The sequence below is a fragment of the Tiliqua scincoides genome, chromosome 8 (genome assembly GCF_035046505.1).
Source record: "Tiliqua scincoides isolate rTilSci1 chromosome 8, rTilSci1.hap2, whole genome shotgun sequence".
Classification (NCBI taxonomy): Eukaryota; Metazoa; Chordata; class Lepidosauria; order Squamata; family Scincidae; genus Tiliqua; species Tiliqua scincoides.
In genome coordinates, this window is record NC_089828.1 from 60066997 (window position 1) to 60081190 (window position 14194).

The 14194-nt window shown below is 58.6% G+C and overlaps 1 protein-coding gene across 7 annotated transcripts; it reads left to right on the forward strand.

The window, feature by feature from the left end:
- Positions 1–12347, forward strand: MKS1 (MKS transition zone complex subunit 1). 7 transcript variants are annotated; one of them, XM_066636097.1, is made up of 18 exons: positions 1–131; positions 1046–1170; positions 2376–2443; positions 3622–3777; positions 4715–4812; positions 4953–5081; positions 5702–5806; positions 5906–6014; positions 6423–6479; positions 6616–6658; positions 7155–7217; positions 7832–7902; positions 8119–8188; positions 9461–9568; positions 10045–10178; positions 10337–10419; positions 11150–11247; positions 11729–12347. In XM_066636097.1, the coding sequence occupies exons 1-18, from the start codon at positions 52–54 to the stop codon at positions 11824–11826; spliced, it is 1695 nt and encodes a 564-aa protein (XP_066492194.1). In that variant the 5' UTR covers positions 1–51; the 3' UTR covers positions 11827–12347. The 7 variants fall into 7 exon arrangements, with proteins under 7 accessions (XP_066492194.1, XP_066492200.1, XP_066492193.1 ...); XM_066636096.1 differs by lacking the exon at positions 1–131 and adding an exon at positions 240–717; XM_066636103.1 differs by lacking the exon at positions 10337–10419.
- The last annotated feature ends 1847 nt before the right edge of the window (positions 12348–14194 follow it).

Here is a 14194-nt window from a genome sequence, read left to right on the forward strand (position 1 = left end):
CGCCGTTCGCCGTGACCATGGCAACGCGGCCTGCTCGCAGAAGCGCGCGGCATGGCGGAGGCGCCCTGGAACGAGGACACGGGCGGGGCCGTCTACCGCTCCCGGGACCCCGTCCGCAACCTGCGCCTCCGGTCAGCGGGGGTCCTCGCAACGGCCAGGCGAGGGGGGCGGGCCGCCGGCGGGAGGACTGTGGGGCCCGCGGGGGAGCCTGGGGCCTTCCTGGGGCAGCGGTCCAGCCAGCCAGCCAGCCTTCGGGCAGTGCCTGCGCGCCCGCGGTGGTGCCGGAGCCGGGCCGCGGAAGGCGGTCCCGTGCGCCACCTGGCAGGACCCGCCTACGCGGGGCGGGCGGGCGGGCGGCCCGCGGTCTGCCGGACCGGAGCAGAGCCGAGCAGGGGTCCCGGGCCGGCGCCCGAGGGGCTGCCGCCGCGCCCCCTCCGGGCAGCCCCTCTGTCGGCGCTGGTGCCCCTTTCCTGCCCACGTCCAGCTGTCCTGAGTCGCGGCGCTGGTCCGATGAAAGGGGAGGCGGAGCTGCGGTCTCTGCAGCGCCCTGATGGCGCCTCCGGAGGAGCTTCCCGGGTGGGAGCTGGCAGGACGCCGTCCAGGGATGGAGCACCCGCTCCCATCACAGAACACGCGGGGTCAGGCACAGGCCCCCCGGTCCAGCTTCCTGCACCGCACGGGGCCCACCGAGCGCCCAGGGAGCAGCTCCCTCCCCAGGTGGGAGTGCAGCCCCTGCAGCATTCGGGCCCCCAATCCTGTCTCAGCCAGGCCGCCCAGGAGGCCACCTGGTCGGTTACTCTGATGGAAAGCCATTGAGAGGTCCTGAGAATAGTTCCCGTCCACTTCCTGGCACAGGGCATCTGCCAGGGCAGCCAAAGCCCCTTGTCTGTTCTTAACCTTCTACCACCCGTTTCTGGGACGACCCTCAATTCCGGTGCCTGGAAGCAGAGAGCTGATGTCTGCTGATCCTGTCTGTGCTGCTGGGATCTTCCCTGGCCCTTCTGGACTCTCGCTCTCACTCCAGACATTCTTTCCTCCCCTGCAGGGTCCGCCTCCAGCAGGTGACCTCCACCAGCCTCCTGCTGCAGCAGCTCCAGCAGCCCTCCAGCCACCCTGGGCAGCAGCAGCAGCTCATCAACCTGACTGCCCTTGGCCCTCGAAGCACCACAAGTGAGTTCCCTTGGCTGGAGCATGAGGACAAGTGGTCTCGGAGAGCTGAGACCTGCGCTTGGTCAGGCATGTGGGAGCTAACCAGCCAGTTGGCACTCAGCCAAACAGTGGTTCCAAATCAGGTGGTTCCTTGCATGCAAATGACAGTTTCCCTCTACAAGTTCTTGATGAAATGTTTTAGATTTTAATAAGTTAACTTTCTTGTTTCTAGAGTTGCTTGTCCAGCTAGGTGCTTTCCTGTCTTCTCTAGTGATCTAAGCTATTCAATTGATAAGCAAGACCAAGGCCTTGCCTGGGGCTCTAGCCTTCACAGGACACCTGCCAGGGGGCAGCAAAGCAGTACGTTCCCCTGTTCAACAGTTCTGCATATGGAGAGGTTGAAGCAAAGGATTCTGGGACTACAGCAAGCACCTCAAGCAGTTTCTATAGATCAGCAGCTCCTTTTGGTAGAGGACCCTTTGGAGAAGGGGGTGGGCCCCACACCAACTGCACCCCCTACACCCTTGTTCCTTTGGGACTGGCAGGGGAAGCAGGGCGCCCTCCTCTGAGGAACTGGATTTGACCCACAGCAAGCACTTAGTGTTCTTTTCCAGGTGGTGAAAAAGTTCAGTTTCAGCTCTTCTCATAAGAGTTCATCCATAAGGATGGGTTGTCATGTCCAGAGTACATGATATATATTTTTAAGGAAACTCACGCACCACCTTCCAATTCATGCTAGCTGAGTATAGAAGTGCAGATAAACTATTAGACATTAAATGGTTAATGCCTTAAAATAAATTTTAAGTAAACTAAAGGGAGGAAAGATGAAGAGGTGTCCCTGGCACCATCTCCCATGGAGACCAACACTGGCCTATCGGCACCCCCCCCACCTTCCCAGGATCAATTTGAGATCTGCAAGCCCCAAGGGAGGAAAGAAGCCACAATACCCAGGCCGGGGGAGGGGATCTGGCTCCCACTGAGTCCAGTACTGTCCTGAGAGGCTTGTTATTGCATGTATGTTTTATGAATGTTTTGTAAGCTGACTTGGGTGTTTTTCTTGGCAAGGGAAAGACTGGCTATTATTACTATTATTATACTGCTTTTCAACTGAGTAGTTCATAAGAGGCTTGCATAGCAATAAATCTGATAGAGGGTGATTGGTCTGACTGAATTCTTGCAGTAGGGCAGGAGAAGGCATATGTACTTGTCACCTATTTATGTTTCAGGTGGGTATCGTCCTGAGGAGGAGGCAGAAGAGGCTGTGATTGGTTGGCAGGAGAAACTCTTTAGCCAGGTCAGTAGGCAGAGGGGTGTGGTTGAACCTGTAGCACCTATCTGGTGTCTTGTGCTCATTTCAGTCCTGCGCCATAGAAAAAAGTATAACAGACAGCTGTTGAAAAATGCCTGCACTTTACTGAGTGTACATGAACAATGATTCAAACAAATTGGTTGCAGTAACTAGCAGCACCCAGCAGAGGGAGCCGGGATGCTACTCAAGAGCAGAGCAGACAAGTTGTTATATGGGTGAAGTTTGCAGGTTGGCCTAGAGTAGAAATAGCAAGTGAAACAAACGTATTTCTCTATGTACCTCTAGCAAGAAACACAGTCTACTCTGCTTGCTACTTAGATTGTCCCAGGGCTCCTGGTCCCTGCACTTCCCAGAGAGTGAATGAGTGAGCCTTCTGTAAACCAGCATCTAGTCTCTCCCCCCGTCCCCCCCTTCCAGCACCCCCATGCTAGACCTTAAGAAACCTTGGGCTGATGATGTCATCAAGTTACCTGATGGGAGGAGTGGCACCCACCTGGCCACTCCATCTCACTCCTTCACCTAGACAGGCATGTTTGGCTGCACAATTGGCATGCCTATGCCAGTCTCAGTAGGAGGCTTGGCTTGGAGCTCTTGTTCCTGGGAGAAGCCTGAATGGAGAAGACCAGTTCACACACAGCTTTGAGTCTGGCCTTTGAAGCAAAGGCCGGAGAGTACTGCCGGAGCATGTCTTGGCCGTTTTGAATCTGCTGAACCAGCACAGAAGCCTCTGGAGCACGGCCGGCTCATTCATGAGGCCAACTGGAGCGGTCGCCTCAGGTCCATCTCTGTCTGCCCATTTGCCTCCACTGCTCCTCCTCCTCCTCTCATTTCCTGGGTTGGGAGAGGAAGAAGGGGACAAAGAGGAAGAGCGGGCTGAGCTAGGAGCAGGGGCTGGCTCATCGTCAGATAAGAGGTGGTGTTTTGCAAGCTGCCTCCGGTGTTGGGTTCTTGGGCTGGCCCTGCTTTGGGTACATTGAAGTGTACCAGAAAGGGGAAAAGATACAAAATATGGCGGGGGATCTAGGCATTTATCACGGCTATAGTCAAGGGTTGCTCTGTGACGTGAGACTTTCACGCACTTACTGTAATTCTGTTCAAGAACGAGATGAATTCCCACAAATAAGACAGTAACAGTCCAATCAGTGTTTCTCTGCTGTGTCCAGTTTGAGATGGACCTGTACCAGAATGAGGCTGCCTGCCAGAGCCCGCTGGACCGACAGTACCATAAGGACATTCTGAAGCTGGAGAAGTCCGGGGGCCGCAAGAACTATCGGATTTTCACCTACACAGATCATGACCGCTTCACCAACCTGGAAGAGGTGCCTGTTCTTTGCGGGGGGGGGGGCATGGAAGGGTGTGCCTTATCTGTGGCACAGAGTACAGATTTCTGTTGTGTGTCGTGAGTCCCCTTGCTGAGCTTAGGTGGGAGGAAGGAGAGTTTCAGAGCTGCTCATGCCGGGCAGGCCAGGGGCGAGGCCTCTCACCAAGGCTAGCAGTGCACAGAATGGCTTCTGCATCCAGCATTTCCTGTGCGTACCAGCCACAGGTGACGAACCCCTTGTCCTGTTCTGCAGGGAGAGTGAGTTGCTGGTGGCTTCTGAGCACTGTGGCGGCTGCGGCCCATGCATCCCTTTTTGAATGCAAAGATGGGGTGTCCCCCTGAGGATGGGGAGCAAAGCCCAGCGGCAAGCCTCAGTGCCCCCCCGGTCTTTCCCAGGGGTCCTTTTCCTCCCTGGTACCTGAGAACCCCCTTCTTGATGGGCTGCAGGGCCTCTGGGAGCTCAGTCTTCAAGGGCCTGCTCCAGATCGGGTAAGGGCTGCTTGAAGGGAGCACGTGGGAGGGCCCTGGTAGGTTGCTCCCCAACAGTGGGGGGCAGTGTTCTTGCATGGGCTGCCCGTTCTTCTCTTTGCTCCTGGATAGACAAACAGGACCAAGTGACCTGGCATCTGCCCCTGGAGTGACCATCCCAGTTCTGACCCTTTCCTGCGGCAGCGAGCAAGGCCACAGCCGTGACCTGCTGCTCAGCGGTGACCTGCCACCCTTACTCATGCCACTGCCTGCATGATCAGCCTTTGCTTTTGCACACAGGCATGAAAGTGGGGAGCGGCTGCACAAGAGGTGGGGGGAAGAGTCACACTGGAGCAAGAGGGGCAGCCTCCCCGTTCCTGGAAGGGCCGGGCCAGCATCCCTTTCAACCTGTGTTCCTTGTGTGCAGGGCGGAGGGGAGGCTGATGGCCTGTCTCCTTGCCTTTCAGCACTGCCAGCGGGTCACCACCTCGCCCAAGGAGGTCCCCTCCTACCTGGCCGAGAGGATGGCCAACGTCAGGAGGAGGCGGCAGGAACGCAAACCCATGTGAGTAGCACTCCCCAGTGCCCTAGGGCCAACCCCCTTGCCTGTTCTAGACCCACCTTCAGCTCTGTATGCCAGCCCCACTGCATCTCTGGATGCCGGGGGTGGCAGTGGGCAGTGGTCTCCCACGTCCTTTTTGTCAGGGAGGGGAGTGCCCTGAAGTCTCGCATTGTCACCTGGGAGCCTTCGGAGGAGTTCATCAAGAACAACCACGTCATCAATACCCCTGTGCAGACCATGTACATAATGGCAGACCTGGGGCCCCACGGCAGGTATGTCCGCAGCACTCTGAGCAGGGACTGACATTTGGCCCTGCTGCCTGAGGCCAGATGTACTTGTTGGCTGGCTAGAGGCCAAGCACTTGCCCTGGTATGGGCTGGGGAGCATCACTTGGCCTCTCTGGCTGTGGCAGAAGTTGAGAGCCAGTCACAGGAAGGGGGGAGTGCAGCCTGGGGGGAAGAGGCCAAAACAGTCCCCACCTGAGGGTGCCAGGTGGGGCTGGGCAGAAGGTGCTGCTGCGAGGGGTCCCTCCAGGGCAGCAGCTCTCCAGGCTTTCTGGTCAGGCTGGGTCTTCCCCAGGCCCTCCACCTGGAGAAGCTGAAGTGCGGACTCCGGAGTTTTCTACCCATCCAGCAGGGGCCTACCCCGCTGCTGCGGCTTCTCCTCAGAGCGCACATGGTCCGGGCAGGGTTCCACTCCACAAATGGGGAACAAGCATCCACTTGTATGTCTGAGTCCAAGGCAGCCTTGGAGGTGGAGAGAGGACTCCCCCGCGCTGGCTGGGGCTTCTGCCTCTGCAACCAGAGCTCCTAGTCTGGGTCCTGGTGTTTGCCGTGCTCTCTGTCCACACAGGACCCACCAGGAGCCTCTCTGTCTGCCGCTCTCCCCACAGGCTTGGGTGCAGAGAGCATGAGCACGTCCTCTGCACCATCAGGGTGGACAGCAACGCAGTCATCACTGTCAAGCCAGACTTCACAGGCTCCAAAGGGCCGTACAGGTGAGCGAGCGGGGCTGGGGCCTCTGCAGGGAGGGACATCCATGGCCCTGGGCACTTCCCCATCCCTGAGCTGTGCCTGTGTTGTTTGTGGCCGTGCAGGATTGAGCTGGAAGGGGAGAAGCGGGAGCTGTGGAAGTTCACCCTGGAGAATGCCTCAGCCCAGGTGCAGCCGGAGGAGGAGCTGCGGGAGCAGCGCGTCTTCAAGGATGTAAGGGTGGCTGCGGGGACGGACGTCTCTGGGAGATGCAGCGCAGGACGACCGACTGGGACTGTAGTCAAGACGTAGGACCTGGCCAGCCTGGTCCCCTGGGCCTGTGAGTGGGGCTTCCTCTGGAGGCAGAAGTCCCAGCCTTGCTTCCCCAGCTGCTCAGAGCCTGCCCAGTCCCAGAGGTGCTCCATCTGTGGATGCAAGCCTGGAATTCCTGGTGCAGGACAGTTTGAAAACAGCCCTGAAGCAGAAGCTAGTGCTCGGCCAGGGACATCAGCGGGGCCAGCAGCCCAAGGAAGGGCTTTCCTGTTCCTCCCGTGGTAGCCCCAGACAGGAGGGAGGAGCCTGGCAGAGCTGGGCCTTTGGGGGGGACTCAGATGACCCTCCACTTCCTGCCTCTCTCCACAGTTGTACAGCCGGCACAAGGAGTACCTCAGCGGCCTCGTGGGCTCCGACTTTGAGACGGTGAGTGACTCTCTGTGGGAACCAGGCGTGGTTGTGGCAGCCACAAGTGCATCTGAGGCACTGCCTAACCAGCAGGAGCCTGCCCCAGGGCCTGCCACCGGCCTTCCCCTGCTTACCCCCTCTCTGTCCCCCGCAGACTCTTCCTGGCGCTCTCCGGCTCCTTGTGAATGGTGAAATTGGTGAGAGACTTTGGACACCTTTCGGTCTCCTTTGCCATTGCTCCCCCCCCCACTGCACACACCAACACGTGCAGTGGCATCTCTCCAGATTGTCTAAGGCCAGTGGTGGGCTGCTGTCTCTGTGGGTGCCTCCCCCAGTCATGCCACATGACCCAAAGGCAGGGAACCCGCAGGCTGCAGAGGTATTCGGATGAGGCTGCTCTTCTGCCTCCTCTAGACCTGCTCAATTGGCATGTGGAGTGTGTTTCAGGGGGGGTTGCCGATGAACACGTGGGGGGCTGGTTACTGCCTTCAGAGACCAAGCTGATCCTGAACCTCAAGTGTGTGCCTGCCTCCAGGTTGGAGAGAGGCACGTGCGAGCGGCCTGCTCAACTGCTGCAAGGCCTCTTGGGGTACAGACAGCCCTCAGTAGGGCCTCTCGGAGCAAGGGAGAGGCTTGGAGGGTCTGGCTCAGTTTCCATCTCTCTCTCTCTCTCTCTCTCTCTCTCTCTCACAGTGTCAGCCCAGGGCTATGAGTACGACAACCTCTACATCCACTTCTTCCTGGAGCTGCCCTGCCGTGAGGGAACACCTTGTGGGCCTTCTGGGTGGGTGGGTGGTGGCTTAGTGCATAGAAGAGGCACCTCATCTAAAGCAGGGGGCGCAGGTTCTTCAGTCGGCTGCCTGCAAGCCCTGGGCCCCAGTGGGACCAGGGAGCACTTCTGCAGCTGCTTCAGATCCTGCTGCGGAAGGGCCCTTCTGCAACCTGCAGGCTCCTGTTGTTGCCTCTTTGCAGCTGTTCCTGAGTTTGTGTGCTGGCCTTGCCCTTTCCGGGGGGAGGACACCATCCCCTGCGCCCCCAGGTGACAGAGCAGCAGGCCTCACTGTGAGGAGGAGCCTTCCTGAGCACCTCTCTCTGGACAGGGGCCGGGATCTGTGCTGGGCGCTTCCCAGGCTCCTTCCATTTCCATGGCTGCACATTCCTTGGCTCCCTCAACATATTCTGCACATTGGAGTGGGTAGTCGAGGGCCCTGCTTGGCGAGTGTCCAGGTAGCCCCACCTCATGCCAGCCACTTTCTCTCCTTATTAAGAAGAAAAATTCCTATGGGTTGTGTGGGAGTTGCCCCCCAGCTGGCTCAGCACCTTCCCTGAAGAGCCCTCTCTCAACCTCTCCCCCTGCTGCTCTCTCCTAGGCTGGTCCTGCCCTCCGTCCCAGCTGCTGTCCGGCGTCACACAGACCTGTGCCACCAAGGTGCTGGGCAGGGTGAGTGGGGCTGGTCGCCTGCCCAGTGTGGGTGTGAACAGGGTTGGGGCTCTGGCAGCATGGGCTGGATCCTGCACGGAAGGGGACACAGCCCTTGCTACAGCACTCAGGCCGGCAGTTGAGTCTCCCGCTGCCGAGTTTGGGTCAGGAAGCTTGAGGTGCCTGCACGCTTTGGATCTGGTGCTCAGGCCCTGATTCTGCCTCCTCCACTCCCAGAACAGGGTGGCCTTTTTCTCCTTCCCATTCACCTTGGAGGTGTTCTTCACCCAGGAGGATGAGTCAGAAGGTGAGTCAGGCCTTTGGAGGTGAGGTGAGTGTGCTCTGCAAGAGGACAGGCTCCAGACACCCAGGTCCCACTGGGGAGGGGGGCTGGCTGGCTTTCAGTTCAAAGACTAGGGCCGGGGTAAGAACATAAGAACAGCCCCACTGGATCAGGCCATAGGCCCATCTAGTCCAGCTTCCTGCATGTCACAGTCACTCACCAAATGACCCAGGGAGCACACCAGATAACAAGAGACCTCATCCTGGTGCCCTCCCTTGCATCTGGCATTCTGACATAGCCCATTTCTAAAATCAGGAGGTTGCGCATACACATCATGGTAATGGATTTTTCCTCCAGAAACTTGTCCAATCCCCTTTTAAAGGCATCCAGGCCAGATGCCGTTACCACATCCTGTGGCAAGGAGTTCCACAGACCGACCACATGCTGAGTAAAGAAATATTTTCTTTTTTCTGTCCTAACCCTCCCAACACTCAATTTTAGTGGATGTCCCTGGTTCTGGTGTTATGTGAGAGTGTAAAGAGCATCTCCCTATCCACTCTGTCCATCCCCTGCATAATTTTGTATGTCTCAATCATGTCCCCCCTCAGGCGCCTCTTTTCTAGGCTGAAGAGGCCCAAACGCTGTAGCCTTTCCTCATAAGGAAGGTGCCCCAGCCCCGTAATCATCTTAGTCGCTCTCTTTTGCACCTTTTCCATTTTCATTATGTCCTTTTTGAGATGCGGCGACCAGAACTGGACACAATACTCCAGGTGTGGCCTTACCATAGATTTGTACAATGGCAAAGGGGGTGCTCAGGGGTTTTCACCTCCCACAGAGACAGGTCTGAGGCACATCTTCATAGGGCCTGGTGAACAGGTATTGGCCTGGGGGGGTGGTCAGCTGCCAGAAGGCTCAAACAGACTGGAGCTGCATGCATCCTGGGGGGCAACCTCAAACGCCAGAGCTCTTTCCAGGCAGGCTTGCGGCACACATAGAGCTCTGGGGACACAGGAAGTCAGGCAGTGAGGGCTGACCCCTGGGGGCTCTGCTTCAGCATGTACAGGGATGGGTGGAGGTGGCCTTGCCATGAGGTGGCCGTTGCAGGTGGTGGAGTTGGGCTGGCAGGGGGAGAGGCGAATGGGGCATGGTGGCATTCTCTGTCTCCCCCAAGGCTTGGGGTGGGGGGGCCTCAAGACATCCAGGTGCCCTTGCAACAAATGATTCTGCCCTTCTCGAGGAGGATAGCTGAGCGTCCGCAGCAGCCTGGCTGACCTGCCCCTCCCTCCCCCCCCACAGGCTCCCTCCCACAGTGGCCGGTGCTGTATTTCGCTGTCCAGTCTCTGGATTTCTGGCAAAGGCACCGTGTGGAGGGCTATGGCTTCGTGGTGCTGCCTGCCGTGCCAGGTGAGAACCGCCACGGAGATGCAGCTGAATTCTGCATGTGTGCATCTGGGGGGGGGGCAGGACAGTGTGCTTGCACCTGGGTTCTGGCATTGAGGAGCCCCAGGTGTCGCCCTCCTGGTCAAGGATGTGCACTGATCCCTGCAGGCTGGAACAGTGGTGGGAGCAGAAGGACTTCTGGGGGCTCAGGAGGCAATTGCCTCTCTTGTAGTGCAAGCCACTCCCCCCCCCAATACTCTTAAACTATTTTATCTCCCACCTTCCTGCTTTGAAGGGAGCCCCCCCCACGCCAGTTTCCAGTCCACCCTCCGACACGATGCAATGAGGCCCATGCCTTGTGTGCAGGGGGAAGCTTGGCCTGCCAGCCCCCGGACCCTGTTAGTGATGCTCCTTGCCATTTGGATGGCACACCTTGGGCATTGGGAGCTGCCCCTGGATCCCTTCCAAACCTGCAGTGCTGTCTTTCCCCATCGGCTCAGGGGCTCACACTGTGACCGTTTCCACCTGGCGCCCTGTGGAGCCTGGCACCTGCTCGGAGCTGCAGAGATACTTCATTGGAGGATCGCCAGAGCTGGAGGACATGACATACACCAGGGTGCCAGGTACCTTCCAGGTGAGTGGCTGGGAGGCCAGGGCTGCTCTGACATCAGGTGTCGGGGGACCCCCACACCATAGTTCCTTGGGCAGGACGGTCTGGGGAGGCTTCTGGGGTGGAGGCGGGGAGGGCCTTGCTGGGACTGCCCTTGAACCGACATCCATCTGTCCTTGCAGGGGGACCGCCTGAGCCGCTTTGGCTTTCACTCCAAGACAACGGGCAGCGTCACCTTCCGACTGAACTGCCTGCAGCAGTCCAAGTGAGTCGGAGTCCCCCCCCCCCTCCAAAAATGCTGGACACAGAAGGGAACTTCTGAAGAGGCAGACAGTGGTGGTGGGGAGAAGAACCTCTTTCCTTCTCCGGGATGTCTGTCATTTAAGGAAATGGGGGGGGGGTGGACTGTGGTCCTTCCCGTGTTCACTTGGCTGTAAATGTTGGGCTTTGGAGCATGTTAGAGACTCCTGGCCTTGACACGACAGTGTGCAGAAACAGCAGGTGGGTGGGTGGGCAGAGCCAGTGATATCTTGGCTGTAGCAAGGCCAGTCTGTCCACAGGGCAGGGGCAGCATTTGAGGTGTTGGGAAGAGCACTCAGCAGGCCCTCTTGCTTCTCATCCCTTCCCAGCGTCACTGTCTGGGGGGATGTGGCAGCCCTGTGGCACCCGCCTGGCTGGAGCTATTCAGAGAGAGGGGTGGCAAGCCAGGGGGGAGGGATCCTGGTTACTGTCTAGGAGTGTACATGCCGGTGGGGCAGGCTGGGCCCCTCGGCTCATAGGACTGGGCCCTGCTCAGCTCAGCTTCTTTGTTGCTTCTGAGGAGCACGAGAAAAGTCAGCGGCTGGTTGGCTGGTCCTCCTGTGAGGCTCAGGTGACAGGAGGGTCAAAGCCCCGAGCAGCAGCGGGGGCGAGAAAGGCAGGTGCCAGCTGCCGTCCTGGGGTGGAGTGGGACAGTTGCTGGCCCTTGCTGCAGGCTGTCTCCTCTCTCCTGGCAGGGCGTTCCTGGACTCCAGTTCCATGAGGAAGCAGATGCAGAGTGTCCTGGACCGGCTGGGCGGCTTCAGCCAGCAGGGCTCCCTCGGCAGCGTCCTGGGTGAGGCCTCCACTGGGGGGGGGGCACCTCCAGCAAGACCCAAAAGAGAGTGTGTGGCCACATTTGCACAGCTGGGTTGCTGCCATCGCCCCTCCTAAATGGGTGCATGTTTAATACCGGTCTCCAGCACTGACATTCCTTTGCATCCGGAGCCATTGAGGGCTCTGGCCAGGGAGCTGCATCCCCAGCCCCTCTATGAGCTTGAAGTCCTCTGCCACTGCTGTGCCCTTAGGCGTCTGGACCATTGAAAGAGCGCCAGCTTTGCAAAGGAGGCACACCAACTCAGCAGCCTTGCCTGTCTCTTGGTGCAGCATTTGGGCTACCAGCTGCAGAGCACGTGGAGTGTGCCTCCCCAGGTGTGGGGGCTGTTCCCTGCCTGGCACGGGGGGAGTGTCTCCTTGCATGCTGAGCCACGGAAGGGATGGGGGGCAGGCATGCTAACTTTCCAGACTCACCCCCTCTCCCCCCTGCTTGGTTGCAGAGGCATTCCAGCGGGCCCGTCGCCGGATGCAGGAGGCCCGGGAGAGCCTCCCGCAGGACCTCATTGGTGCCCCCTCTGCCACCGCCCTGCTGCAGTGAGCACCACCCGGAGCAACCACCAGCACCTCTTGCAGGAGAAGCTTGCAGAGTGACCCCCTCCACACACTCCTTGTGCTGAACAAATCCTGAACCCACCATGGGGGGGGAGGGGGGAGGTGCTTGCAACATGGAAGGGGTGGTGCCTCGCTCCTCCTCCGCCTCCTGGCCAGCCACAGTCCAGCAAAGGCTGAAGCTAGGCTCCCTTCAGCAGCTGGCCTGGCTGGCTGGCTGGGAGTTCCCTCTGCACAGCACTTGGTCGGGGGTGCTGCGGAGTGTCCCTCCTCTGGAGCTGGAGTCTGGAGAGCTGACCAGGACCTCCCTCCCTGCTCTGAAGCATCTCCAACAAATGGACTGTGGCCACGGGCCCCACCAGCAGTGCTCAGTGGGACATGGACTCTCGCTTGGGCTGCCCACGTCAGGCCTGCCAGGGAAGATCAGTCTGCCCTTTGCCAGGAGAGGCGTCGGGAGGGTCTTCTCTGCACAACCCCTGGGCAGGCTTTAAATAAACTTTAAATATTTTAGCCCTGGCTCTGCCTGGTCTCTGGTGCGGGGATGTCCAGTAGACTGTCATGTCTCCTCACTCTGCTGGCGCTACTGTGAGAGTGATTTTGACAGGAACCCCCGAGGTTCAGTATTCTTGCCCTGATGCCCGCCTTTGCCTGGCCTGATCTCCTGGGCTCCTAGCAGTGGGTACTTTCTGCCAAGTCTTTTCTCCATTCAGCTGTGCGTCCACAGAGGGGAGTGTGTGCTAACCTCTGCCCTGGATCAGCCTGCAGGCCCTGAGAGCCTCCTCCCTCGACATTGACAGCATGTTTCAGGTGTTTTGAAAAGCAGTGCTAGCAACACTGGGCAACCTGGTGCTCCTTCCGAGTCAAAGGTTGAACTTGTGTCTTGGTCAGCCGGGACTGGCCAGGGATCTTCCTGCTTCCGAGTGATGTCACAGAGCCCTCCACTTGCAACTGTTCCATGGTCCAAGGCTCAGCTCCCTGCCTCTCTCTTTGGAAAGCGGGTTGCATCCTCAAGCACAGTGAGGTGAAAGGGACCCTGAGCAAACCCCTGTGGGGAGTGGGAAGGAGGCCTTTTCAGCCTTCTGTGGGGTCTTTCCTCCCTAGCCCATCTTGGAGTTGGGCTGGTTTGACAACCTGCAGGCCTCCAGAGACTGATGTCTCCTCCAGGCTGGAGCTGCATCGAGGGTTTTGCCAAAGTGGGCTACGTTTTTGACCTTTCAAATTCTGAATGTTTCAACTTGGCTGCTCCGTTAAAAGGCACAGCTTAAATCTTTTCAGGAAAACAGACTGTGCCCAATTTCATTCTTGTTCCCCAGGTGGGTCTTGGTTCTAATGTGGGCAATGTCTGTGTGGGGTTTGGAGTACTGCCTTTCAGTTGGGAGCTCCAGAGCACACAAGGACTAGGTGTTCCCACTGATGGGCTTGTCTGTACAGCTGACCAGGAGAGAGCAATGGCTGGCAATGATTGCCCTGACCAGAAAGGCGCAGTTCCAGGGGGTGGGGACAGAAAGGGGGAGAAGGCCCCTCACAATCCCTGATTAAGAGCCAGGCTGCTATAGTGGTTTAGGAGGTGGACTTAAACCTGGAAGATCCAGGTTCAAATCCCCCTTCAGCCACAAAGCTTCCTGGGTGACCTTGGGCCAGTCACTTTCTCTCAGCCTCACCTACCTCACAGGGGTGCTGTGAGGACAAAAAGGAGGGGAGCAGCTGTGTACACCGTCCTGAGCTCTTTGGAGGAAGGGCAGTATAAAAATGTGAAAAATAAATTTCTGGTGCTGCAGGACTGAACTAGGAGTAGAGGCAGCTTCTTTTGCTGGAGGTCCCCCGGTGCAGTTTGTGGTGTGTCCTGGGCTGGTGTGATCCTGGAGGCATTGCTTGGAAGCCTGACAGTTGGAGGAAACACTGGTGGGAGCCCCCCTTTGAGTGAGGGGCTGGGGCGGGCAGGCGGCTTGTCTCCAGCACAACTCCTGCCTCTCTTGCTGTTGGTCGAAGGGCCCAAAGCAGAAGCTCCAGGAGGAGGACATGGAAGATGGCGGCACACCAGCCTGTGGAGGTGAGGGGGGTCAGGGAGGAAGCAGCAGCAACAGCTGTCCCAGGGGAAGACCACCTGGCTGAACCGCAAGGAGCCCATCCTGCAGAGCCCCCTCCCTGATGGGTGCCACTCTCACCCGAACCCCCACTTAGGACTGACACCCGTTGTGGGGCTGCCAGGCTGAGCAGCCCCCATCGTTCTCGTGGGCCTGATGGGATTCTGCACCCCTCCCCGCTTGCCCACCCAGGTCCTCTCTGCCCCATCCACCGCCTGCTGCAGCTCCCACAGGCCACAGGCCAGAAGGTACTGGTGCTCCGCCTCGTGCGCG